Source organism: Mytilus trossulus, chromosome 10 (genome assembly GCF_036588685.1).
Source record: "Mytilus trossulus isolate FHL-02 chromosome 10, PNRI_Mtr1.1.1.hap1, whole genome shotgun sequence".
NCBI classification, from domain to species: Eukaryota; Metazoa; Mollusca; class Bivalvia; order Mytilida; family Mytilidae; genus Mytilus; species Mytilus trossulus.
The window spans coordinates 59,600,133-59,628,039 of record NC_086382.1 but is presented as its reverse complement, the minus strand read 5'-3'; the positions used below and the strand labels follow the sequence as shown (position 1 = coordinate 59,628,039).

At 30.8% G+C, this 27,907-nt stretch overlaps 1 protein-coding gene across 2 annotated transcripts; it reads right to left on the bottom strand.

Annotated features, from left to right (window-relative positions):
- Nucleotides 1-5,523: 5,523 nt before the first annotated feature.
- Nucleotides 5,524-26,433, bottom strand: LOC134688291 (SWI/SNF-related matrix-associated actin-dependent regulator of chromatin subfamily E member 1-like). 2 transcript variants are annotated; one of them, XM_063548850.1, is made up of 16 exons: nt 26,357-26,433; nt 26,010-26,035; nt 25,370-25,444; nt 23,970-24,044; nt 23,405-23,536; nt 22,652-22,727; nt 22,270-22,340; nt 21,277-21,334; nt 19,857-20,029; nt 19,348-19,449; nt 17,989-18,252; nt 17,309-17,599; nt 16,974-17,057; nt 16,487-16,706; nt 12,997-13,185; nt 5,524-6,234 (listed from the first exon to the last, which is right to left on the bottom strand). In XM_063548850.1, the coding sequence occupies exons 1-16, from the start codon at nt 26,403-26,405 to the stop codon at nt 6,116-6,118; spliced, it is 2,004 nt and encodes a 667-aa protein (XP_063404920.1). In that variant the 5' UTR covers nt 26,406-26,433; the 3' UTR covers nt 5,524-6,115. The 2 variants fall into 2 exon arrangements, with proteins under 2 accessions (XP_063404920.1, XP_063404921.1); XM_063548851.1 differs by lacking the exon at nt 12,997-13,185.
- Between the last annotated feature and the right edge of the window lie 1,474 nt (nt 26,434-27,907).

The following is a 27,907-nucleotide window of genomic DNA, read 5'->3' as shown; positions in this document are numbered from 1 at the left end:
TTTGAACCTGGTTTATAGCGCTTAAAATCCTACATGGGGAGGTTCGCATCAACTAAGGTGAGAGTCTCTTTTTTGATAAAAATTCATCATAATATACTCATTTTGGTCTTTCCCCTACGTGAAGAAAGACCTTATTCCTAAGGTCTTTCCTCTGCACGAAGAAAGACCTTATTGTTTTTCTAATGCGCTTTTTTTCTCTTCTTTCTTCTAACATTTTTTTTACATGCCCGTCTCTTCTTTCTGTTTAAGTTATCCAGACCACATATAATATATGGACCATCGATAAACCTCATCATGCAGTATTTAAAGATGACCCTGTTAAGGATCTAATCAGCCTCTTAAGAAGTAATCTCTCTTTTTATGTTTTTTTTTTCAACACGTCACCCCCTTGTTGTTTTTAAAATTATCATGACATTATTTGGAAAATAGGTAGATTTCATCATGATGTACAGTATTACCATACGAAGCTGAAAAGGATTTCATCGTCCCCTATGAGAGTTATATCCTCTTGAAGCAATTTATTTCCTTTGCATTTTTCTCAAAAAGTATTAGATATTATAATCGATTTGAAAACGGCAACATATGCATGAACAGATGGCAATGTTAATGAGCATATACAATCATTTTTATTTACCTTTTTAAGAAGTTATTCTAGAAAAAATATACACAATTTTTGAAAACATGTATTTCGAAAACCGGAAATCGTAGAGACTTGGGACCTACACCAGTAAAATTAAGTTCACGTGATCTTCAATTTGCATCTAAGTTCAAAGGTCACCGAACGCAAAAAGTTACGCTGAAATTTCAAGCTTTCATATTAAGAAAACGATGAGTTTTTTGCATACATACTGCGTATGAAATGTTCCTCTCGACGAGCTCTACATTTAATACATGAAGCTAAAAAATGTCCGACCGACTGTTCAAAAGTTACATCAACATATTTCTTAAAACTATAGTAAAATGTGTATATCTTTTAAAAGGTAACAAATATCAACCCACTATAAACTGTTAAAATGATCAGTAACTCAAGACCCTCAATTTGAGGTCAATGTTGGGTCATTATGAAATTTAACCTTGACCTTGACCAAGTGATATTTGAAAGGTCAAGTGATCCTTAGTTGAGTGGTGGTAGTCCCATGTCTCTATCACTTACGGTTCTCAAGTTTTGTATTGCATCATATATTTGATGATTCATTGTGACCTCGATGAACTTTGGAATTGTCCCAAACATTTTCTACAATGTTATCCTTCAACTGCAGATCATTTATCATTTAACAGATTTGAGATATATATTATCGTTTAAAGATAATGCAGTTAAAAATGTTGTGGGCGGAGGCATGTATTTCAACAACAGCTTACCACCTGAAATTTTCAGAAATTGAAAAGTTTAACATGGTTGTTTCACAAAGAAAAAAAGGCCAACGTAAAACACTCATCTTGTCTTAAGGATTGGTAAATAAAACTTAGTTAATCAACTCTAATTCAAACAAAAATACAGGTAGCATGACGGATAACATTAGTACCGTAGGATTTGCTTGCCCTTTTCGAGCACCCAAGATCACCCCCATCCTTGTTTTGGTGGGATTCGTATTGCTCGGTTTTCAGTTTTCTATAATGTGTTTTGTGTACTGTTATTGTCTTTTCGTCTCTTTCCATTTTTGAATATCTCTTTTATATTTCGCCTATTCTTTGTGTACAAAACAACGAACTGTTTTACTGATTTCTTTTGTTTGTTTTGTAATTAAATTGCATACTTGATAATGCTTAAAAAAACATAATGTTCAGACCCGTGCACGATCATTTACATCATAATTAAGGAAACAGGAGTATACCACTGTTCAATAGTATTGAATTGATTATGCAAAAACAAATCGGGGTCACAAAATAAAGCCCAGGGAAACTTATAATCTATAGGAGAAAAACAACGGAACAACAGAAACACTGAACTGCAACAAACACAAACGCCGGAATACAGAGAGAGAAATTGATTATTTGATAACAACTTCAACGTTTCCGACTTGGTACAAGAAATTTTAAGAAAAATATGGTGGGTTGAACCTGGTTCTATAGGTAATCAATCCTTCCGCTTATATTGCAATTCAAATTTCCGTAATATAATAATTATGAACAATTGCTGAATGTTTACACATGGAAAAAATGTATTGCAACACCTAATTAAAATTCAAATTAAAAATACACTTTTTATTTTTTTGTGATATAATTTGGTAAAATCGAATAAGTTAAACATTATTTAAGTATCACCTGAGTTTAATCAATAAATATCGACTCGATAAGTTCTTATCTGCACATGCACCTACTGTACCCGTAAACATCAAAACAGATGTTTTTTTATCCTCATTGTTCGCAACAATTTAAATAACAAAGTTTTTAAAGTTATGTGATTGACACCTTGTAATGGGTCCTCAACAACTCTTAACTATAGCAAGATGGTAGATTATCAGCATGAGGAAGCAGGGATGTCGCTGTTACAACTACACGTATTGTTGGTCATCACTATTTCACTATGAGTCGTTTTGAGAATAAAAGTCAGGCAATAAACGATGTTAAAGACCTTCCGAGATAAAGAAGACCCCCAGTATACCCTTTGCTAGGGAAAATTAGGCATAATGAAGATTGGTCAGAAGGAAACCCATTGAATACAATGCAATCATAAAAAGAGTGGTGGGTATACAGGCGCCTTTTAACAAGAGCTGTTCAAGATCGACTCATCGCTACTGGTTATCGTGTGATAAGACCATATCGGAGACCTTTGTTAACGAACAGACACACCAGTTCAAACACATCATGAAATAAGCAATGCCCTTCATCAGAAATGGTTGCTGCTACCGTAGCAACAAATAAGTCGATTTATGGCAGGATTCAGAAGACGTTATGATGCAGTTATCCGTTTGAATGGAGGATGCGCACAAAGTACTAATTCTTTGTGGTATAACGATCACCCATGTTGTGAATAGTCATCTGAAGATTAATTTTGAAATGTCTGACATTGAAAATTTCGACTACAGTAATAGTTGTAAAATGCATTTTTTTGTACAAAAAACACTTCATTTTGTTATTAAAATTGTGGTTATATAAATTTATTTTTTTAAACATTTTTTGTCCGTTTCAAAGGCCAGTGTTATCATATATTATGTTTCAATAATATTATACAAATATTTTATTATATTTCATCCAAAAAAAGAGGTTGATTTTTCAAGTTTTAAAAAATCAAGGTGTTGCAATACTTTTTTCCATGTGTATATATTATTACAGTGATTTGAACATTTTCAAAAATTTAAGATTGCTATGGATATTGTAATTAACAGGGGTGTAACTATTTAGTTTGGCCAACACAACTGTGTTATCTGTTATCTGGTTTATAGCTAAACCTCACAAATGAAGGGCAGTCGTATATAGCTCCGTTAGATAGACAAAATGGATTGAGCAACCCAAGCAGGCATAATAAGTAACAACAAACATACAAACTTGGATGGAGAGTGTTCTCGTTGGCATTCTTATCACATATACTTATATATATAATTTTCACACTCAATATTTATCACTATGCACACAAATCAATAGGTGTATTTTTTGTGTAAGGAGCAAACCCTGTTAATTGATTTGTATAAGGTGAACAGGCACGAACCTATAACATTAATGGTACAAATTTTACTGCAATACATATAATTGAGATATGCACAAACCATGAACAGAGGATATGCTACTGTTGAGATATTGGCAGTTGACAAGAGGAAAGTTGATATCATCACGTTTGTTACAGATAATTGTTTCAAGTTGTCTAAAAAAAATGCAAGATACGAAGACGACCTCATCACAATATTTCTGTAACCAATTTCATCATATGTTGACATGAATTACCATATGATATGGTTACAATTATAAATCAACTGTTTACAAAACTTTGAATTTTTTAAATACTAAGGTTTTTCTTCCTCAGGAATAGTTTAGCTGTATTTGGCCAAACTTAACGGAATTTTTGGTCTCCAATGCTCTCAACTCCATACTTAATTCGATCTTTTTGATGTCACTGATGAGTCTTTTGAAGACGAAATTTGCGTCTGGTGCAAATACAAAATTGCAATCCTGGTATCTATGGAGAGTTTATTTACAGTTGAAGAAATGTACAAAGAGGTTGAGATTAAGTGTAGGCCAGCAACTTTACTTCCGAACTACCCAGCTATATATCGTTTTTGTTTAGAATTTGATAAAAAAAAAAAGGGGGGGATGGATTTGTAAATGCAAGTGATCATTCTCCCTTTATTATAAAGAAACTTGAAGTTGAAAAGCATCCAGTGATATACATTCCTTATGCAGGTTGTTACAGAAAGCTACTGAAATAAAAATATAAATGTAGAATGGGAAAAAGAAATCATCTATTTGTCATCTTTGACTTAGTATGTTTACACATTGAATCTGTCTCACATTTAACATCAGGTCAGTAAGAAATGAGAAAGCAACTTAAAAACTAGACAATTGGAATCCAATGTAAAAACTCTTTTCCTGCAACTTTACATACACATATCCTGGCAAACAAATTAAAGATGTCCAATTATAGATTTACAGTAATCTGATAGTCAATGTTTGAAAAATAATAAAGTTTTCACCATGGTCCATGCCTTCAACTTTGTGTTTGATACTTCAAAATTTCACATTTCCACTTCATACTCTCAACATAAAACACATTTGATGTGATCTAAAACTATGTATTTCATTGTATTTTCCATCTTCTTTTTTTTGGATTTGTAAACATAAAATATTGATGTCGGGTACAATATACACTTGAAGTTTAGAAAGATAAGTTAAGAGCCATTGAACCAGAATGGACAAGAATGAACCCGGAGAAACGGTCTTATTACATATTTGCTTGGGAAATCTTAATCTTAAATGCATTTAAGAATCTTCAACTGAAATATTAGAAAAGCATATTCTCTCTCTCTCCTACTAATATACTAATGAAGGAACTCACTAAAAAAACTCTACGGCCTATTAAAGACAATGTGAAATAACTTAGGACAAATAATACCAACATGTAAAGTTTATTAATGATTTTGGTCATTTTTGCACCTTGTATATCATGTCTTTCTGTATACAGTTTCTCTTTATCTTTATGTCTTGCAAATTCAGATTGGTAAAATGTGAATGTCCTATGACTAGGATTGACAGATTGTTGGTGGTTAAACATCCAGTGTCTATGACAAAGAACCCTGTTTCGTACTTGTCTTACACATTGTAACTAATAAAACAGGTGAGATCTCAAGTTTACCATACCCAGACACATTATTCACACTCAAGAGCTGACCAGTTTGTTCCCCGAAATATCTTTTGCTAAGAAGAGAAGCAGCAAAAAACATTTTTTCAAGTTTTACCACAGATTAGCAAGCAACCATGTGACCACAAAGGCAGTTATCACACTTCCATTGGACCACCACTGCTGATATGTCTAACAAGTGTCTACTTAAATATAAATCAATGTTTCTGCAGTAGAAAATCATCAACTAACAATTTTTTCTTTATATATAACTTTATTGCTTCCTATACAAGCATACAAAAAATAATCCATACAGATTTTTTTTTACCATTTCAAAAATACAATTCAAATGGAAATATGTTTTTAAAGTACGTTTTGCTTTTAACCATTATTATTGCTCTTAAATCTGCTTTTCATTATCACTTTACACATTTTATGATCCTTCTTTATCTAAATATGCTAATCTTTAATTTTGGAAATCAAGAGAAAATGTAGCAAGCACCATTCAATGATAACTATGTTAATGATAATGCCTGACTAGATGGATCTGATGAAAACATGTATGTTCATTCTCTAGCAAGAATGAATAGGTCCAACAAAAAATCACAACCAATTAAATTGTTTGTTTGTGGAATGAATGGATGGAAAATAATATGATTGTTAAATACTGCAATTTTTATAAGAAACAAAATAAGTTTGGGATAAAGATAGCAAATTATTTTTGTAAGAAAACATGTTCAACTTTTTACATATAACAAAGAAAGTGACATTTGACTATGTTCACATTACTTATACACATACTACAACTATGACAATGTAAATGATTCTGGATTAGGTACATGTGTCCTAAATGTCTTTTTCTGACAATTCAATGCTTTCACCAAGATCTTCCTCCTCGGATTCTACGATAGAACCATCTTCTTTATCCATGTCATCCTCTTTAGAGGTTTTAATATCATCACCACCTGAAAATATAACAACCTCACTTATTTCTGTATTTCTATAGGCATATTCTTATAAAGCAAATCAAAAGCTCCAAATTGATTTTTAACAAAGTAAAATTTGAAACAATTCTGTAAATGTTCATAAAATTACACAACAACAGCTCATCCATTTTTTTTGACAATTATAGTTAGAAAGAATTTTTTTTTATTCATTTGGTTAATTTCACAATATATTTTATGCCAGAATGGTGAGCAATTGTATGTTTTTTATAATGTTCGGCAACTAGTGAAATTGTGTTTACATATCTAGAGATACTATCATCCAATACAAGAAGCTTTAAAAGGAGGACTTAGTTTCAATCGATTATAAAAAGAACAACATCTTTTCTTCCAGATTTTCTTTACATTTATATTTTTCATGAAAAAATCTGTATGATCCTAGATGAAGGTCTTTACAAAAACTAAAGATGGTTGTAAATTCATTATATCTGTACAGTTAATCTGATATCTGAACTTCTTTGGATAAAAACGTCTCTGTATTTTTGATGTAAACATAAATAGTTGTATTGAATAAAATTACAATGAAACCTGTTCAACTTTTAGGCCATCTAAGGTAAAATTGCTTTTGAAAAATATTGCCAATGGCTGGTAAGAACAATAGGACTGTGTCTTTTGTCTCCAATGGAAAAGGCTATGTAAACATTTTATACCGTGAAGATTAAAATAAATTGTATTCTAGTGCTTATATTTCAAATAAGTTTGCATGTATGTGAAGAGACATTTTTTGTTTACATATAGTTGGAATACTTTAATCACTAGTCATTCTGAAGAAACAGGTTCCACTGTAAATAAATGATACCCAGTATAAATAGATAAAACTACAGGATTTATAGCATAACAGTTGATCACATTTACTTTTCAGACAAATTTTAGATTCTGACCATTGCTTGATTTACACAAGGTGCATCACAGAAAATACATTAGTGTTGTGAGACATAAAGCTAGTGTTAGTAGCATCAAATTTAAAATGGTGAATAGGTACACAAGTCATATATTGTAAACCAATATTACAGATGGATGGCTTTCAAAAAAGGTTATTTGCAAGAACAATTGAGAACAATTTTTATTTTTTTTATCCAACTAGAAGAGTCATTCAGCTTACTTATTATTTATTTTACTGATAACTCCTGCACTTACAAATATAATGACTTTCAAAATCAGTTATACAGCCTACTTCAATCAACTTGGAAATTCAAAGAAATTTATTAACATTTTAATATTTATTCCTTTCAGACAAATTTTTGTCATATTATGATTTAAACACAGGATGTCTCATTGGTTTTGTTAACTTTGAAGTCTACCTACCTACCCTTCAACATTCATTAATTCATTGTTGGTGTAGGGCGTTAATGTTGTCTTATTCTATTAAATAGATAAGTATGTTTCTATTTCGCCTTAAATGTGTTAATTCAAGGTATTTCAAAAGACCTTGAGCTAAACTGATTGACACAAAAACTGAAATTGTCTTTCTTTTTTTTAATCATTCATCTGAATTAGTTTCAACTCAATCAAAAAGAACTCAAGTTACAATCTGTAAGCTACTCCATTCCCAAAAGTTTCTACCTATAGTAAATGACTGAAAATTTTCTTCCTATAGTAACAATCATCTTAAACTTTGACCGATTAAATACAAAGTCATAATGCTTCTTTCCCTATTAGTTTAGTTCCAATCAAGGAAGGTCAATTTTCCACCCAGAAACCACTTATAAGAACCTGATTTGTAGGTGGCTTACCAGTCACTATATCGTCCATCTGCATGAGTAAGTTTTATTTTAATCAGGAAATGGAAATGAAAGTAACATTCAGGATACTAATTTTCTAACATACAGTGACCTTCAACTTTGACCCCTATATCAGTAGGATTCTTCCCTCTAATGGCTCTATTGTTCATAGTTACAAGATTCTTTCTAATCAGGCAAAGGAAACTCAAGTTTACAAAGTGACCCAGAAATCATTTTGAATCAACAGCGTTGCATTTATGAGGTACCATTGTTAAACTTAAAGTAGAGGCTTCAATGAGCCTGTGTCTCTCACCTGATTTTTTTTTAATAATTGATGCATGAAATAATGCAACTGTTATACTTTTGCTTTAGTTTCAGAGATATAAGTAAAAAAAACCTGCATTTTTCCCTATGTTCTTTTTTTAGCCAGGTCTGCCACGTTGGTTGGCAGGCAAGGTCATTGGACACATTTTTGAAACTTAATACCCTTATGCTTAATGTGGCCAAGTTTGGTTAAATTTGTCTTTAAAGGGCAATAACTCCTTATGGGGTGAATTGACCGCTTTTGTCATGTTGAATTATTTGTAGATCTTACTTTGCTGAACATTATTCCTGTGTACAGTTTATCTTTATCTATAATAACATTAACGATAACAACCAAAAAACTGCAAAATTTTCATAAAATTACTAATTCAGGGGCAGCAACCCATCCAATTGTCCGATTTGTCTGAAAATTTACGGGCAGATAGTTGTTGACCTGACAAATAATTTAACCATATTGAAGATTTGCCCCAAAAGCTTTGGTTTCAGAGATATAAGCGAAAAACAACCTTTTTAAATACATCAACTTTTAGCCATGGCAGCCATCTTGGTTGGTTGGCTGGGTCAATGGCCACATCTTTAAAACAAGATACCATAATGATGATTGTGGCCAAGTTTGGTTAATTTTGGCCAAATAGTTTCAGAGAAGTTTTTTGTAAAAGTTAACGATGACGACGAATGACGGAAGCCAAGTCATGAGAAAAGTTCACTTGGCCAGGTGAGCTTAAAAGTGTTCAATTACCCATAACTGATGTATAAAATTTCACATTATAGTTCAAACTGAAGATAAAGCAAGGTAAAGGGAATATGACAACTAATCTTCCAAGTTTGAAAAGTTTATGGCAATTGGTTTCTGGGTATTGATGAAGCCATATATATTTATTAACAAAACCAATTTGAGGCATAAATCATGAGGGGCACAGATGAATTATGTGAAATTAAAATTCAAACTTTGTTTAAAATAAATAGTCCTAATCTACATTTCAAATAAAAATGTTACAGTGCTTATCCAGTGACCTTTGTGGTATCACAATAGCAATGACTAAAACAGTTTACCAAATTGCAGTTACATTTCTACTCCAACTAACTGATCAACTGGTAAAATATTTTAGCAGATTGCTCAAGTGAAATGTTGTTAGTATGAAGTGAGTGCTGTCAAGTAAAAAGTAATACTTACCATCCAGATCCAGTTAGTTGATATCTTAGTCAATCATATCTAACACAAATAATATCTTACCTAAGTATGAGTAACTGAATAAAAAGGTCTAATTTTGACATGGACACTTTTATCATAAATAAATATCATCAATGAATAGTTCAAAACATTTTTTTGTAGGTGTATATTTTATAGCTTTGTTTTCTAAGAGAAAGTTATTGTGCAATTGTGATTCGAATAATATTTTCTATACAAATTACTGATCTGCTGGCATTAAAGGGAAATAATTTATATGATTGATAATCAGCAAAAGTTTTGTTCTGTCTGACAAATATCAAATTTCCCCATTTAATTTGTTTGTAACATTATTTCTGTGATTATTCAACTTTTATCCTCTGTTCTGAAAAGAACAATGAAATTTGTTTAATTATGAAAGATGATTTAAAATATTGAAAAAAGCTGTTAACACTATGATTTAATTTTTAGTGTACATTTGAACTCAATAAAATTATTTCCCTTTAATGCCAGCAGATAGAAAATGTTATTTGAATCACAATTGCACAATAACTTTCTCTTAGAAGGCAAAGCTATAAAATATACACCTACAAAACAATGTTTGGAACTATTCATTTATAATATTTATTTATGATAGAAGTTTCTATGTCAAAATTAGACCTTTTTATTCAGTTACTCATTCTATAGTAAGATATTATTTTTGTTAAAAATGATTGACAAAAGTATCAACTATAAACTGGATCTGGATGGTATTTTTTTAAAGTATTACTTTTTATTTTACAGCACTCACTTGTACTAACAACATTTCACTTGAGAAGTCTGCTAAAATATTTCACAAGTTGATGAGTTGGTCGGAGTAGAAATCTAACTGCAATTTGGTAAACTGTTTTAGTCATTGCTAATGTGATACCCCAAAGGTCACTGGATAAGCACTGTAATGCAACTTTAATATTTCAAATCACTGCAGGAGTTGCTAAAGGAAGAACAGTTAATTGGTGTACTTATTGCCTAATTTGAGTGGTATTAAATTGCAACAACAGGACTTTTAATACTCTAATAGGCTCAAATGTAAGGTGAGGACACAATTTTTCTGTAAATAAATAGTTCATGACATTTAAAAATGTTCCCAGATATGATGTGATCACTTTGTTCTTTGATTACATGAGGGTGGCACTTTAAGAGCAGTTGGTTTGAATTTTTATAGCAAAATGCCTTGAGTGTGTATGTATAGGTATCAGTAATGTGTTTGGTTTGCTTGCTTATTAGCTGAACTGTGGAGTTGGGTATACTACTCTTCTAGTAAACTAGTTCAATAGATACTCAATGTATCTGTCTATAGGACTTCATGGTTCAGCTTGAAAACAAGCTAACCAAATATTTTACCTTTGCCTACACACTCAAGGCATGTTGCTGTAACCTGTTATACAGCTTGATTTGATAAAACAAATTAAAATTTGGTCAGAACTTTGAATAAACTGCAATAGGTTGTATTAAATACTAGAAGAGAAAAATAAATTAATAAGATGTAAATAACCCATTCAGCTCTTCCAACCCTTTATAGCAAAATTCCATATTCAATTTCCAGTTGTTGTTGTCTCACTTTTTATATGTTTTAATTAATTTTATTTTATTTCATATTCTTCAATCAAAAAGAAAATATCATAAATATTTTAAAACAATCATAATTTTTTATTGCTGGTCTTAAAATAAACAAAAAAAAAACATTTTGAAATAATACAGTTTGAAAGATGAATCAGTACACTATAAACTATGATATACACCATAGTCAAAATTTGTTATATTATCAAGCTTGATTCATTTAAAACTTTGAAAAATTATGTTCGAAATTACTTCTTGAAAAGTTTCTAATTTGCTTAAATGACCGTCAAAAGTACCATTTTAAAAAATTGAACATTCTGATAGTTTCTACTTTTTGCGTAAAACATCATTACATAAAATGCTGTGTACTTGGTTTAAGAATGTTGGTGGATTACTGCATATATTTATCATACCAACCTACATATTGATTCTAACAACGTCCCAGGCAAAGGAGAGTTTTACGAAGTCAACAACACTAACACACAATATTCTCAAAGACAGTAGATAGTAAATGAAATAAATATGTTTTTATACATAACATTTTAAGACAAAGTATCAAAATTTAAGTGTAGAGGTGAATTAGTGTTTGTAGGTCTATCGTTAGATGTTTAGTAGGATTAGTCACAACACACGACACAACACATTGGTTGGATAAAGGCGAAGAACAAAGATGTGTCCTAAAAAAAAACTTTAATAATATCTTCCCTCATTTTGTGCAATAACATGTCTATAATGATATAAAGGCACCATATTGACATATTGTAATGAAATTGAAACAAATTTAAATTTATTTTTTTTACCTCGGAACATTTCATATCATTTTATATCTCATGACATTTTGTTTTTTCAGTTTAGATGAATTTAAATTTAGCTAATAAATAGCTTCAAGAATCATGAATATTCAAAGTTCTTCATAAAAATAAGGAGATGAGGTATGATTGCCAATATCATAACTATCCACCAAAGACCACAGTGACCTGTATTTGTTTAAATCTTTTTACTTTGGTCTTTGGCAAATAGTTTCACACCACATTTTCTTATTTTCATATAATCATTAATAATACAAAATGTTTTTATTTATTTAAATATAAATTTATAACAACTGAATTTTTTTAAAGTATTTTGAAATTATTTTTTTTTTTAAATTTCAATTCTTATGCCATTATCTTAGAAAGTGAAATGTGCACAGATTCTGTTTTTATAAGTTTGTAAAATATCCCTGAAATGTCTACCACAAAGATACACTTTAAAATAGAAGTTATATCCTGGAAAGAAAAAATCTACATAAACAAAATATTTACAATGATTGCAATATGCAACGGACTTTACAACATATGCAAATTCTGTGATGCACCAGTTTCAAGACAATGCAATGTTACCATGCTGACAGACAACAAATAAACAAGCAATAAACACAAACAAACAAAAGAAAAAACAACAATTGTTATGCTAAAAATGTTAATGCAAAAAGTAAAGAAAAAATCATTCCAAAAGAGATTTGGTTTTTAAAATGTGGCATAGTCTTCTACTGTGTAGAGAGGAGTACACCACTTTTTGTAAGTTTCCCTAATACTTTTTTGGTTTCAATCAAAATGTAGTTCTGGTGATAAGTGAAATGCAATGAGTGAATTTAACGTGGAGGGTTCCAATCATTTCCACCACCTAATAAACATAAACAAAAACATTTATAAATTTTAGCAGATTTAACAGCAATTTATGAATTTGGAGAGGCCTAATAAAACTCTGTTTTGAACGAATTTCGAAAAAATGAAAAAAATTGATTACAGTCTAATATCCAGATTTATTTTCAGCAAATTAAATAATTGCCAACAGGATCAATATGATAATCTGGGCCATATGGAAATGCATTAGAACCCTTCATTGGGCCAATGTGATGAATGATTTTCTCACCGTTACCGCCAGAGGTTTTACATAAGCGGTGGTTCATGTGTTGGCTGTAAGATCCGGAGTGAGAGAAGCGTTTGAGGCACCGTTTACACTGGAAGGGTTTCTCTCCAGTATGGAGGCGCTTGTGTTCCGTCATATGGTGCTTGTGTTTGAACGCCTTACCACAGATATCACAAGGGTACCGACGGGGACCTAAAAATTAAAATAACATATCACTGGGGTACAAATGGGAGCTTGGCAAAAGATTTGATATCACGAAGGGTTAAAATTTGAATTTTTAAACTTTCTTCAATTCTTTCTAATATCACAGGGCTACTAGCAATGACAGACATAAATGACATAAGAAGATACTAGGGATGTGGCACAAATATCAGGGGACAAAAGCCAAAGTTAAACAAACATTTCATGGTTTATTTCATTTTCTTCTTTATTTTCAATTTGCAAAGCTGAAATGGCATTAAATGGATGTTGGAATAATTTCTACAACTTGGAAGATGCAAAAGCTTGATACTTAGTAATGATATCTAATGTTGGCATAAATAATTTGATCTTTAAATCATGATGTAAATGTCAATCTTTACCTTTAAAAATGAAAGAACTGACTTTGAAGATTCATATTACATCCCCTATTCATGGCGAACTTGCATCATCTATGTGCATTTTAGTTTGTTAATTTTGGTGCAATAAATTTTAGTACTAAAATGTGTAACACCCAAAATAATGGTCATTAGTACTGTTAATCAGCAAATAGTTTCTTTTCATTTTTTTTCTCTTAAATCCTTGGAGTATTTGATCCATTATTTTCATAAATATTGCTTTGAGCGTAAAAACGTTAATGAAAGCATTGTCAGGTTTTAGCAAAATTTAAGCCAATATCAAATGGCAGGTGTTAGAACATAGATGTAAAAAATTTAAGACAGTTATCAGCAATAAATTACTAATCCAAATCTCATCTTTTTATTTCTTTGGCCCCCAAAATAAAATTAATGATGAGCGGGACTGGGATTTTTTATTTTTCTAAAAAAAAAATGGGATATACATAACTTATTATGCAGTTTAATAATTCACTCATAGGCACTAGTTCCCTTAATTTGACTTGGGGGTAGGAAAATTACCTAATGAATACTTCAAACAATTTGCTTCTTAACAAATGTGCAATTGTGCAAAAATACTTTAAAAAATAACAGAAAAAAATATAAAAACCAAATGAAAATTAAATCAGATAATTGAAGAAAATGCAATATAACAAAATAAACTCAAAAGATAAAGTGCAAAGTAAAAAAGAAGATTAGTCAAATATAACCAAAATGGAAAAAAATAAAATAAACTGAAATGTACAGAATAATATAGTGTTGTTGTCTGTTGCATTCAAAATATACAAACTGTAAAATTCACATTTCTTTATCAGCAAATCTGTTAGTAGTGTTAAAATGTTAATATCATGCATAAAATAACATAAAACCACCATAAAACACATCTAAGTCTTCAATTAAAGTATTATGATAAAATAGTATAAAGTATTCATTTGTTAAGCCAAATGCCTGTAATAATCTCATCTAAATTACTTAAATTTTCAAATTTTTATTCTTATGCAATACAATGTCACAAGGATTTCTTGCATTCCAAGACTTTTGTTTAATAAAACTATAGAACTCAATTATCAACTCAATTTTGGGAGTATTTATTTGAAAGATCTTCTTCATTTTCTCTCTTTATATTTTCATATTGATATTTGCCAAAATCAGTGACATAGGAACACAAAGTTTTTCCATCTTGACTCTCCAAAAATAAAAAGAATGTTTTTTGGAGTGAGATTTGTACAAGCTTTAAACAGGTTGTGTTTTTGCATCCTCCTATTAAATTATTTGGCTATGAAAAAAGTTTCAAAACAAAAATCCTCCATGCTTCTTTAAAATTATTATGACATATCAAATGATGACCTTAGATGTGTTTCCATAGCAAAAACAAAGCTGTTCCCTTGCAAATTATAAGAACTAAAACTAAACAAAATTAAAATAAAATGTGTGTATCCAACTGGATCAGTCTGGAAATTCTGGAAGTATTGTCATTACAAAAATATGATCTCAAACATGCTGTCATTCAAACTCCATTCTATAATCAATGTTCATGTCAATTCATTCATGAATTCCCCCTTCTAAGTAAACTACTGCTGTCAAAAATCCTTAGCATTTGTTCAACCATAAATAGGGAATGTGGCTTACTAGGAAATATTTATGAATTATTAAATAAAAGGAAAATTCACTGTGCTGTTAGATTTATATTTTCTTTATTGCTGATGCAAAATAACAAAATCATCATACCCCAAAAAAACATAAATTCTAAATATCTAGATAAAAATTCTAAATTTTTTTTTTATTATTTCTTTTTAACTTGCAAGGTACAGTTTGTCAAATTCAATGGCATGCAATATAAATATTCATCCACAAAATGACATTACTTTTCATGCCAAAAAATGTTAGTCACAGAATTCATTGTCATGCCTTTAATTATCCAACATGCGTTAAAACTATCTACTTCATTTAGCAATGGCCAAGTCCTAAATTAAGCTATTGACTAGCAAATGATGCCTTATACAACTAACTCTATCTTGGGGACAACAGTGTCTATAAACACTAAAATTTAATGTGGCTATCTATTGCAATTCAGAAAAACAATACAATATTACAATGGTTAATAGAAATTGTGCTTACTACCATCCTATTTGGAAGTCCGATAGTAATGAATTACAAACACACCTTAACATATTAATGTTATTGCAGTAGCAAATCTGTGTTTATAGATTACTTAATCACTGCTAGTATGTGTGTGGGTTTTTTTTCTTAATTCTAAAAGATTTTGTTTATATGTTTGTGCATTTCATTCAATAATGGAATTATATATAATTAAATTGATGTAAAATAATATTTGCAGTACCATTTATGATTTATCTACATCTATCTAGAACTCATATATAGTTAACCAATTATATAATAATCAAGTGGACCCTGAAATAAGAGCTCTGTTTTGATAGTGACATTTTTACTTGAATCAAGAACTAAGAAGTTTGTGTATGAAGAAAAAGAATATGATAAGTGACTGTTTTGATTATTTTGCTTTTCTAATGACTACAAGTGTTCAAATTTTATTTGTATCCATGTTCTATGCCTTCACCTAACCAGTTATACTTGTCCATTTTCCTTGCTCAGCAACATTTTCAATTTATATTTGAGTTGATGAATATTTTCATATTGAGCTTAATGAACATTTCTGTAAACCAGATTATTACCTTGAATCTGAAGCAATGTACAACAAACAATATGGAGACCAGATTATGAGAATTCTTTTGATATGGAGATAAGTTGAGTAAAAAGAATTAACAAAAGCATGAAAATGTGGACAAGTATAACTATAACCTACACAACCTATCCTGATAATGATCTCTACTTATAAAAAAGAAAATCCACATGCGCAAGCAAGCACAAACACAACATACTTTCTTTTCTGTCTTCCCTCTTTTTCTTTCTATGAGCTGGTTTTTTGCTCTTCTTTTGAGGAGAATTGTCCTCCTGTGATTCTTGGCTGTCTGACATCATACTCTTATCTGGAGACATGCCATCTGGTGATGACTTGGCCGAGTCATCAGGTGACATAGAATTAAAGGATTCATCACCACCACCTTCCATACCTGCAGCCATGCCATCTTGAGATAAATCCTGAAAACAATGGCATGCAATGTTTATATATCAATAGTCCACCAAAAAGTCCACTAGAAATCAAAAAGGTGACTATAGTTACACCTTTTTATACATTATTTGCTAGCAGTGAATTCTATGAATCACTAAAAAGATGGCCATCAATAATTTCTGTTAGGTCTTAATTTTACATTAATTATCCTAAAATATTTATTTTTTAACACTTAAAATATCACTAAATGGTTGTATTAAACTAGGAAAAATGTATGAGCTAGTACAATGTTTTACCTCTGTTTTTTGAGAATCTGGAGAATCAATACTACCCATTTCCATCATTTGTTGTTGGTTTGCCTGGGATTCCATTGAAGGATCCTGAAATAAGAAATTATCACAATATAACATCTGATAATTTCTTTTCCATGACAGTTACAAATACATGGATAATATATATCATATCTTTTTACCCTTACAACAGATTTGAAAACACAAAAAAATACAAGTCAGAAAAATGTTTACACCTGATCTTGATAGAGTTGAATTATAACTACTCATTCTTTAATTTATATTAGTCATATACACACATGGTATTGAGAATTATATTTCTACTATTTAAGTATAACAACCTGTGGCATCATAGGCTGTGGCTGTATAACAGTTTGTGGCTGTATCATGTTCTGTTGTGGCATTACATTCTGTGGCATCATATTCTGATTCGGCATCATTTGTTGTGGCTGTAACATGTTCTGTTGAGGCACCACATTCGGCATGGGCATTATTTGTGACTGTTGTGGTGGCACTGCATTTGGTGAATTCATCATTGGCTGATTTGGGACCATGTTCTGGTTGGAAACGGGTGGCTGTGGGGGCATTGCACCCTGGTTCATAACTTGTGGCAAAATTGGCATAACTTGTCCCTATTGCAATAATTAAAGAGTTGTTATTTTGTATGTATCATCTTCATACACATTGCTAAGTATGATAGTTGTCCTTTATGTAGCAAAGTTTAATTAATATTTGCAGGACTATTCTACATTTACAGTAGCCTTTTCTCTATATCAAGAAAAATATTATATATTAAACTTTCTTCACAATTTAGTAACACTATATGTTATTCTCATGTTATCTAATATATGTAAAACAAAATGTCACAGTGATTTCTTTTTTAATTTACCTTTATATTCATTAATAAAGAAATTTTTTATGTTCTCCTTAATGACACAAGGTCAGAATAAACAAAGATCATACATATATGTCTGACTACAATCTTTATGATAATATACAACCACATAGGTATTTCTATTACCTCTGAAACAATAGGTGGTGGTGGTACAGGATTATCTAACTGATGCTGTCTTTCTTCTTCCTCTCTTTTTAATCTCTCTTCTTCTTCTCGTTTTATTCTCTCCTCCTCTTCTTTCTTTCTTTTTTCTGCTAGCTCTGCTTGTTTTTTCTTCTCCTCTTCTTGCTGTTGTAAATACTGTATGTGTCTTTGTTTCAGTTCCTCTTTGGCTTTGACCATCATAGTGTTGAACATGTCATCACTTATCTGGGGTTTATTTTCACACAACTGTAAATAAAACATATTCCTCACTGTAAGTTTATATTTTTATCATAAATAACTGTGTATTATCATTATTACTTTAACTAATAGTGGAGTACCTCATTTTTTTGTATTAAGTCATTTCTAAATAAGCATAAAGCGGTATAACATGTGCTTTATTGCACTTTTTGGAGCTTAAATGGCAAAAGTAATTAATTTCTTCATTCAATTAATATTTATATTAATTCTTTCCTTACTGAAGAAGATATATCTTTTAGTGCAGATATGTCTTAAATGTCAAAATTCACATAGTTGAACAAAAATAAAAAAATTTCATATATATTCTTTACTCCCATTAACACCTTAGTTAAATACACATCTTTCTATGAGGGGAAGGCTGTTCCCTAACATTTAAAATGACTTGATCTTAAATCAAGGCTTTTTTACCAGCAATGCCATCAAATATGTTGCAAAGAAATGCAGTTCTAATGCATTGCCAAGCAAACCTATTGGTGAAATATTTGTACCAATTGTATAATCCAGATTATAACAAACCAAAGATAAACAAAGTGAAACTGCAAGCTACTGCTCACTGATGATACCCCCGCCGCAAGTGGATAATATTAATAGTGTAAAAATATGCAAGTGTTCAGTAAACAGGAAGTTGTTGAGTGATGAATCTGAAAACGCATCACACAGTATAGCTGACTTTTATAAATCCTGAAACCGAATTTCAGAAATCCTTGTATTGTAGTTCCTGAGAAAAATGTGACGAAAATTTTCAACTTGGTTATCATGTGTAAAATCATACAAGTGTTCCGTAAACAGGAAGTTGTCAAGTGATCAATCTGAAAACGCATCACAAGGTATAGCTGACTTAGATAAACCCTGAAATCAAATTTCAGAAATCCTTGTATTGTAGTTCCTGTGAAAAATGCGACGAAAAATATTCATTTGATGGACGGACTGACTGACGGAAGGACAGACAGAAGTAAAACAGTATACCCCCCTTTTTTAAAGCGGGGGTATAATTAACTGTGATTGTATAGCTTTCTTACTTCTAATCTTTCATTATCACATCATAAGCTTAGAAATATAAAAGTCTATAACCTCAAAACTTACTTTTTTCAATTCTTCTTGAAATTGTTCACTAGCCTCAGAAAATCTCTTTTTCTTTGCTTCATGCTTTTCTTCAATTGTTTGTAACTCGTTTTCTAATTTTTTCTGTAAAAAAAAGACAAAATAATATTAGGCTAAAGAACAAAGACCTTGTGCATTTGTGCAAGGGTCCCTTTAAATCATGATAAATTTGTAAGTCTTATTCATAATTTTTTCATGATAAAAAAAGCAGTCATAATATTGTGTAGGACAGATTTGATATAATATAGTAACTCCTTCCAGACCATTGTAGACTATGATTACTTGGATAACCTTTACATAAAGTATAACTCCAGTTTGTTAATAATTTTCAGTACTCCTAATAATTTCTTTCAGAATTATATGTGACAGAATGCCAATACAAAAGACACAGATTACATAAAAAATAGATCTATTGTTAACATAACAGCATACAAATTATGGTTACTGCTCAATAGTGATAACGACTAAGAATTCCAATAAAATGTTTATACCTGATGCATGGTTAATGATTGCACTTGACGTTTTAGTACTCCCATTCTGCCTGTTGTAACTACTGTCCGTATATCTGGAACCACTGTTTCACTAAATATGTCATTTATAAGTCTATGATTACGTAGATATCTTGCATGGGCTATATGTTTCACTGAAAATCCATCATCTGGATCTAAAAAAAGATTAATGATATTTATCATAATGTTCAAAAGATATTTCTATGGTGATAAACATATAAAAAGTAAAACACAACGTTTTCATGTCTGTGCCATGTCAATAGCTTCATTGGAGTTATACAAAATGGTTTATTTTGGTAATTGTGTTATTCAAAACTTGGTTCAGCTTGAGATCTATCTAGAGTGAATGTGTGACTATTGTGGTTTTCCTTCTTGCTTTGATGAGTTTCTATCAGATTGAAGTACCACCAAAACAGCTTATTCAGGAGCCTGTAATTTAGTCGTTGTCGTTTGTTTAAGTGTTACATATTTGTTTTTTGTTCATTTTTTTACAAATATAAGGCTGTTAGTTTTCTCGTTTGAATTGTTTTACATTGTCATTGTGGGGCAATTCATAGCTGACAATGCGGTATGGGTTTTGCTCATTGTTGAACGCTTGTACAGTCCCCTATAGCAGGGTTCGACACTTATGCTAGCCAGGGACTAGTCACTTTTGTGAACGGCAAGTAAATGTTCAAAGGCACGGTAGCCCTAGGGGCTAGTTAATTTTTTGGTCATTGAACATCAATATTTTGTACTTTCGGAAAAGTACAGTCCAAACGCCGGTCATATCTGACAACTTGGTCAAATATTGTCTATACTGGTTTCACGATCTCTTTATTTACATACAGATACAGATACTAAAGGGTAAAATTTCTACCGTAAACCAGTCGCTATATACAGTTAACTCGGCATAAGATTACTCGTTCCATAAAGTAAGAATGCATAATGTTGCAAGATAACCCATTTTGAAATAAATATTAATTAGACTGCATATACATTTTGGTTTTATTGTATTTTATTATTAATCACATCAGAGCTCCAGATAAATCATGTGCGTAGTTCACCCTTATCTATTGCATAGTCATTGTGTAAATAGTTAAAATTGAAAATGTCCTTTCGTTTTTAAAATAGAGCGTTGAAAGGTTCTCTGTTGAAATTTTCCATTATAATTGCAGTGCTATAAAAGATTTGAACAATTGACTGACAAGTTGTACAATGTTTGTAATTAATACCGCCTTATAGAAGTTTTCACCTTAATACCTTAACCTTAATCTTATTTGTTTCCCTGTCAGAAGTTGCATAAGGCCTCAAGTGAAAAGTTTCACATTTGATATTAATATACTCTCCTATCTACATTAGTCAATGACTAGATTTAAAATTTAAAGATCATTTGTTTTCAGCTCTATAAAATTAAACCAACCTTCATCCTCATCAGCTTGTTGTATACTTATTCTCCCTTGGGCCTCCATTTTAGCTGCCTGTGAAATAAAGAATATGATGCATGTGTAGAAAGTATTTAAGATTTTATATTTGATCATTTCCCTGAAAGATTATATCCAGGAAATTGAAACACCATAGAAATTTAATCTTACATAGAATATTACTTCATCATACTGAAAACCTTGATATTTAATCCCAATAAATTAAACACTGAGATATAACAACAAAATCTTAACCCTAGGATAACTGATGTTTATACAGTATCAATTATAGCAGCCATTCTACAAAACAAGTGTCTTAAATGAACAATTTGTTCTCTCTTCCATAAATAATTTACATTCAAATTCAATTTTAAAGCATGGAAAACTGATTATTTGATTAGATTGTGATTAAAGAGAGAGAGATCATGGGTATGTGTCAATGTGAGAGTAACCCAGCAACAATTCTCAATGCTTATAATTCCTTAAGTGAAGAAATATTAGCACATTTTCACTATACAGATTCTGATTAAAACATTATCAATATATCAGATAGAGAAAAATTTGAACTCACAGTTGTTTTATATTTGTCATTTCAGGGTCTTTTACCGCTATTTATGCAGTATGGGCTTTGCTCATTGTTGAAGGCCGTACTGTGGTCTATAGTTGTTAATTTATGAGTTATTTGGTGTTTGAGAAGAGTTGTGTCATTGGCAATGTTACCACATCTTCTTATGTATATTTACCTAATAAAATACAGTTAACTATACTTGTACACTTTCAGGGAAATGTAATTTACTTGTTGGCCCCTTGGTGTTCTTTGTTCTCTTTTTATATATTATCTAATAAAATACAGTTAACTATACTTGTACACTTTCAGGGAAATGTAATTTACTTGTTGGCCCCTTGGTGTTCTTTGTTCTCTTTTTATATATTATCTAATAAAATGCAGTTTAATATACTAGTACACTTTCAGGGAAATGTCTTAAACTTACTTGTTGGCCCCTAGGTGTTCTTTGTTCTCTTTGCTTCTGTTGTTCTTCTTCCATAGCAGCCTCAGCAGCAGCTGGAAATAGTAATATGTCATGATACATTGTATAAATTACAGCCACATTTTTCAAAACTATAATGGTAAACTCAACTTTTATTAAACATTAACTTTTAATACTTTATCTGGTAGTTATAAATTTAAAACCTTTGTACAATAGTTTTAATTTTTATTTATTCTAAATATTAATTGATTTTATATTTGTAAATGTTAAATTCCTATGGTTAATTATTTACTTTTAAATTCAGAAAACCTTGACAAGAAGAACACACAAAAAAGTTATTTTCAAAAAAGAAAGTGTTGAGTTATAATCAAAAGTATGTAGTTACCTTTTCCTTTAGCTGCAACCCATGCTTGGTATGCTGAGGAGTTATGATAAAGTTTCATAGCTTCATTGTACTGAGCCTGTAAATAAACTAACAAGTTTGAATTCCAATTTCAAAGCCAGATGTTAATATTAATGAAACAATAAAAATAAGTCAATTATATCTATATTTGAATATCCTCATTACAAAACATATGCTGAATTCAAATTTGATTGATAGTTGATAGTTGACTGTTGTTTTCTATAAGTGGCAAATATTTCATGCACATTTATGGTGATTTTAACCATATAAACTATTTCAACTCTTGATATCATGAAAATTGTATAGTTTTAACAATACAACATTGATGAAAAGTGAACAAATAGCTTATTTCTGCACAGTAGTAAAATATGATTTGTGTTTGTACAAAAAATGTTGTAGATTCAGAAGGAGAATGGCTCATATTTTGAGAGAACATATATGGTTCACTGCATCCTACATACACCAGAGAACTATTTAGTTCTTTATGGTATAAAGGGTTGCCCAGGGAAGGCATTTTTATTAATATTATGTTGGTGGTTGTATTCGAAATACCAAAATGCAAAGGGAGTGTTCTGCTTTATTTTTTGTTTGTGGGTAGTGGTGGTTAAAAGAAGTGGTGGACATAGTATTTTCTGGAATAGCAAAGAAAAGTACTTATATATCACTTTTTTTTACTCTGATCAGTAAATTAACATTTTGACAATACATAAAGAGAAATGTTAACTGGATTCTTACCTTTTCTGATTCATATTCATCCATAAATTCCTGTTTTTGAGATTCGTCTAAATCTCTCCACATCTGTCCAATGATTTTGCCTATCTCCCATAGCTTCAAATCTGGATTAGAATTCTTTACACTATCCCATATCTACAAAGAAAATTCAACATTTTATATGTGTGCTTCCTTCACTGAAAGTTAATTATTACTCCATACTAAAACCATGGGTATTTTACATGCAGCCAGGAACCAACAATGAATGCCTCAAATATATGCAATTGCTTCGTGCAGATATTTAAAATAGAAATAGCCCTTTAAAAATTTGATGCAGCAGTATTGACACAATGAAAATATCAATTTGTAAATGTAAATGATAACAAAATGATCCCTTTTTCAGACTTTTACTCACTGTAAGACATAATCTAAAATGCATACAATAAAAGTTCTTACAATAAATGCTTCATTTTTTTTTAAATGTTTCTACAGATCAAGACTTAATTCAATTTTTGCTAGTAAAAACTGTATATTTCCTTAACATAATTGTTTTTTTCAAACAGTTTATAAATAGATGTTTGCTACATACCTTCCTGCTATATCTCATGTAAGGCATTAGTGGCTTGTCTGGTGCCTTTGGTGCTTTTGGTGCTCGACTGTCTGACTGAAAAATAAAATGTGTGTTAAAAGTAATCTGAAAATTGAAATCAAATGATAACAAGTGAAACTGCGAGCTGCCGCAAGTGGATAATATTAATAGTGTAAAAATATGCAAGTGTTCGGTAAACAGGAAGTTGTTGAGTGATGAATCTGAAAACGCATCACACGGTATAGCTGACTTATATAAATCCTGAAACCGAATTTCAGAAATCCTTGTATTGTAGTTCCTGAGAAAAATGTGACGAAAATTTCAACTTGGCTATCATCTGTAAAATCATACAAGTGTTCGGTAAACAGGATGTTGTCGAGAAAATCTGAAAACGCATCACACAGTATAGCTGACTTATATAAATCCTGAATCCAAATTTCAGAAATCCTTGTATTGTAGTTCCTGAGAAAAATGTGACGAAAATTTTCAACTTGGCTATCATGTGTAAAATCATACAAGTGTTCGGTAAACAGGAAGTTGTCGAGAAAATCTGAAAACGCATCACACAGTATAGCTGACTTATATAAATCCTGAAACCAAATTTCAGAAATCCTTGTATTGTAGTTCCTGAGAAAAATGTGACGAAAATATTCAACTTGGCTATCATGTGTAAAATCATACAACACTGGGAAAGCCATTTGGTTAACTCGCCTGCTGCAAGTGTTCGGTAAACAGGAAGTTGTCAAGTGATGAATCTGAAAACGCATCACACAGTATGGCTGACATATATAAATGTTGATACCAAATTACAGAAAGGGTGGATGTGTAGTTCCTGAGAAAAATGTGACGAAAGTTTCATGGGAAGGACGGACTGACAGAGGTAAAACAGTATACCCCCCCTTTTTTAAAGCCGGGGTATAATAATTAGCTAATATCTATAACAATCCAGTAAATTTTTAGGGCAATAGGTCAATTACATTTGCAATCAAGTTAAATGTGAATAGTGAATGTATTTCAAATCAGAAATGACATTAGATAACATCTTCACAAAAACGACACATCTGCCTGAACATTGGAAAACAAAAACAAAACAAACAAGAATGTGTCCATAGTACATGGATGCCCCACTCACACTATCATTTTTTTCTGTTCAGTGGACTGTGAAATTGGGATAAAACTATAATTTGGCATTAAAATTAGAAAGATTATAAAATAGGGAACATGTGTACTAGGTTTAAGTTAATTGGACTTCAGCTACATCAAAATCTATCTTTACCAAAAACTTTAACCTGATGTGGGACAGATGAATGAATGGAGGAACAGACAAACAGACCAGAAAACATAATGTCCCTCTTCTATTGTAGGTGGGGCATAAAACCCTCATTAATATGTATACTTACTCCTCCACCTCTGACTTTGGTAGGATTAAAGTTTGGATTGCCATGAGGAGTTGTTATGAATGGACTTCCTGTATTCTGTAAATGAAAATAAACAAAATGTTAAATGATATACAAACAAAACATGTACGCGTGCAGTGAAAAACAACCTTTACTACAAAATCAATATTTATTTTCGACTATTGAAAATCTTAATTATCATTTTTATTAGATAAGAGAATGATTGTTTGCATAGCAAGTAACTCCAATGGCAATATCACATGTATATTCAAGACTAGCAAGATGAACCATGAGCTATATAAATCAATCATTTTAACCCCTATATCAAAGTTGTTGTGAAACTGCATCGAAGAGAAAAGCTTTGTCTCATCAAGTTTGATTCTCAACTTAAGATAGCTTGATAAGTCAGGAATATGACAGTTGTTATCCATTCGTTTGATGTGTTTGAGCTTTTGATTTTGCGATAAGATTAGGGACTTTCCTTTTTGAATTTTCCAAGGACTTCAGGATTTTTGTGATTTTACTTCTTGGAACATAAATATATTCCATAAACAGGGAGTTGAAATGAATCTGAAAATGTGTTACACAAGAACTTTGAATAATAGAAAATTTCATTTGTGTCAAACTAAAAGTACAAACTTACTGATCCAAATGATCTGCCTCTCTGAGCTGGAATATAAAATAAAACTTTTTGATATAAAATACAAATTCATCAAATAGTCAGCACAAATACAAGGACATTGCAAATTTACCCAAAAATTTAAATACTAATGTAGTTATACTACATGCATTAATTAGCTTTTACATTTTAAAACATTATCATGCTCAACGATATTACTGTAAATAACATCTCCTTTTCAATAAAACAAATCAATAGAAGTTTTGCAAAGCTTTTTTTTTCTGACTTCTAATTTACACTTCTAAACTATGGCAACATCAGTTTGATTCAAAATGTTGCAAACAATAAAATGATATAGAATTTTGACTTACGTGTAACTGGCCGCTCTTGTGTGTGTGTTCGTATAAGAGGTAATGCCATCTCTATTTATACAAGTTCTGTAAGAGATAATGTTTGAAAATTATCAAAATAGCATTGCATAAGGTCAAAATACATGTATATAAAAGATAGATGGAGGATGTAAACCGCTACCACGTGGAACCTCCAGATAAACCATTAATACTGAGCATATTGGTCAAGAATGACAATCAAAATATTCAACAGCAATACAATACAATAAACATTATAAAACAGAAATTGTCATGATTCATGATAGGCATCAGGCATATGGGTAATTGATTAAATTACTCTTTGTTATTTACACAAGTAGTTTCTGACTAAAAATCTTAATAACAGAGAAAAAAGCAGGGCTCTCCATAATTTGTCCATGCCCTGTACATGCATTTAGAAGGTGGTGAATCACTTTTGTTGGTATATATAATGGGGCCATAATTAGCTCACAGAAAACATTTGGCCACTGGGTTCATTCGAATTTGCACTAAAAAAAAATTCAAACTAGAGGCTCTAAAGAGCCTGTGTCGCTCACCTTGGTCTATGTGCATATTAGACAAAGGACACAAATGGATTCATGACAAAATTGTATTTAGGTGATGGTGATGTGTTCGAAGTTCTTTCTTTACTGAACGATTTTGCTTCTTACAATTATATCTATAATGAACTTTGCCAATTAGTAACTATATTTGGTAAAAATTTACATTTAGGTCATGTTGACGTATTTGTAGATCTTACTTTGCTGAACATTATTGTTGTTTACAGTTTATCGCTACCTACAGTACAGGTAGGGACTTATTTTTATGGAAGCCTTAATCCGTCTAGATGTCAGACTGGTCGGACAGTTGTCCCAGAGTAATAAACACCTGCTGTGCAATATCCAAGTGGAAGGTCGTAAATCAATCTGTACCAGCTTGATTAGAATTAAATTTTACCTGTACAGATATATTTGTATTTATGGAGAATAGATAAATGTAAAATATTGTTTTGTATTCAAAGAGAAAGAATTGAAATTAAAATTAAATATAAGAATTTAAATTAAAAATTGAATATTTAGAATTAAAATTAAAATTGAATATCATGAATGTGGGATTTTTTTTTTATAATTTGAAAATGAAATAAAGACGATTTTTAACAATATATTGTGTTGCCAATTATTATAATAGTTTTGTGCCAATAAACTATTTTGAATTTGCATTTGTATTTGTAAACCGAAAATATTTCATCTAATTCAAAATAATAAGCCTAATATCAACCAAGACTGTTTTCAATCGAAGTTGAAATCAAATTGTTGAGACATCAATCCCGTAAATTATACGAGTTTTCGTTGATGGTTATAGTATTTCCACCTTTTAAGGTCCTGTTCCTTTATATGTTATTATTAGAAACACAATTTTAAGTATAAGGCCAACATATCGTATTTATAAAATATGTATAGGCATTGTGAATAAAGTTATTTTCCTTTTGGAACAACTTTCCCCGTCGGAGCCTCTACATCAATTCACACCTGTCAATCATTTCTCGCAAGTAAA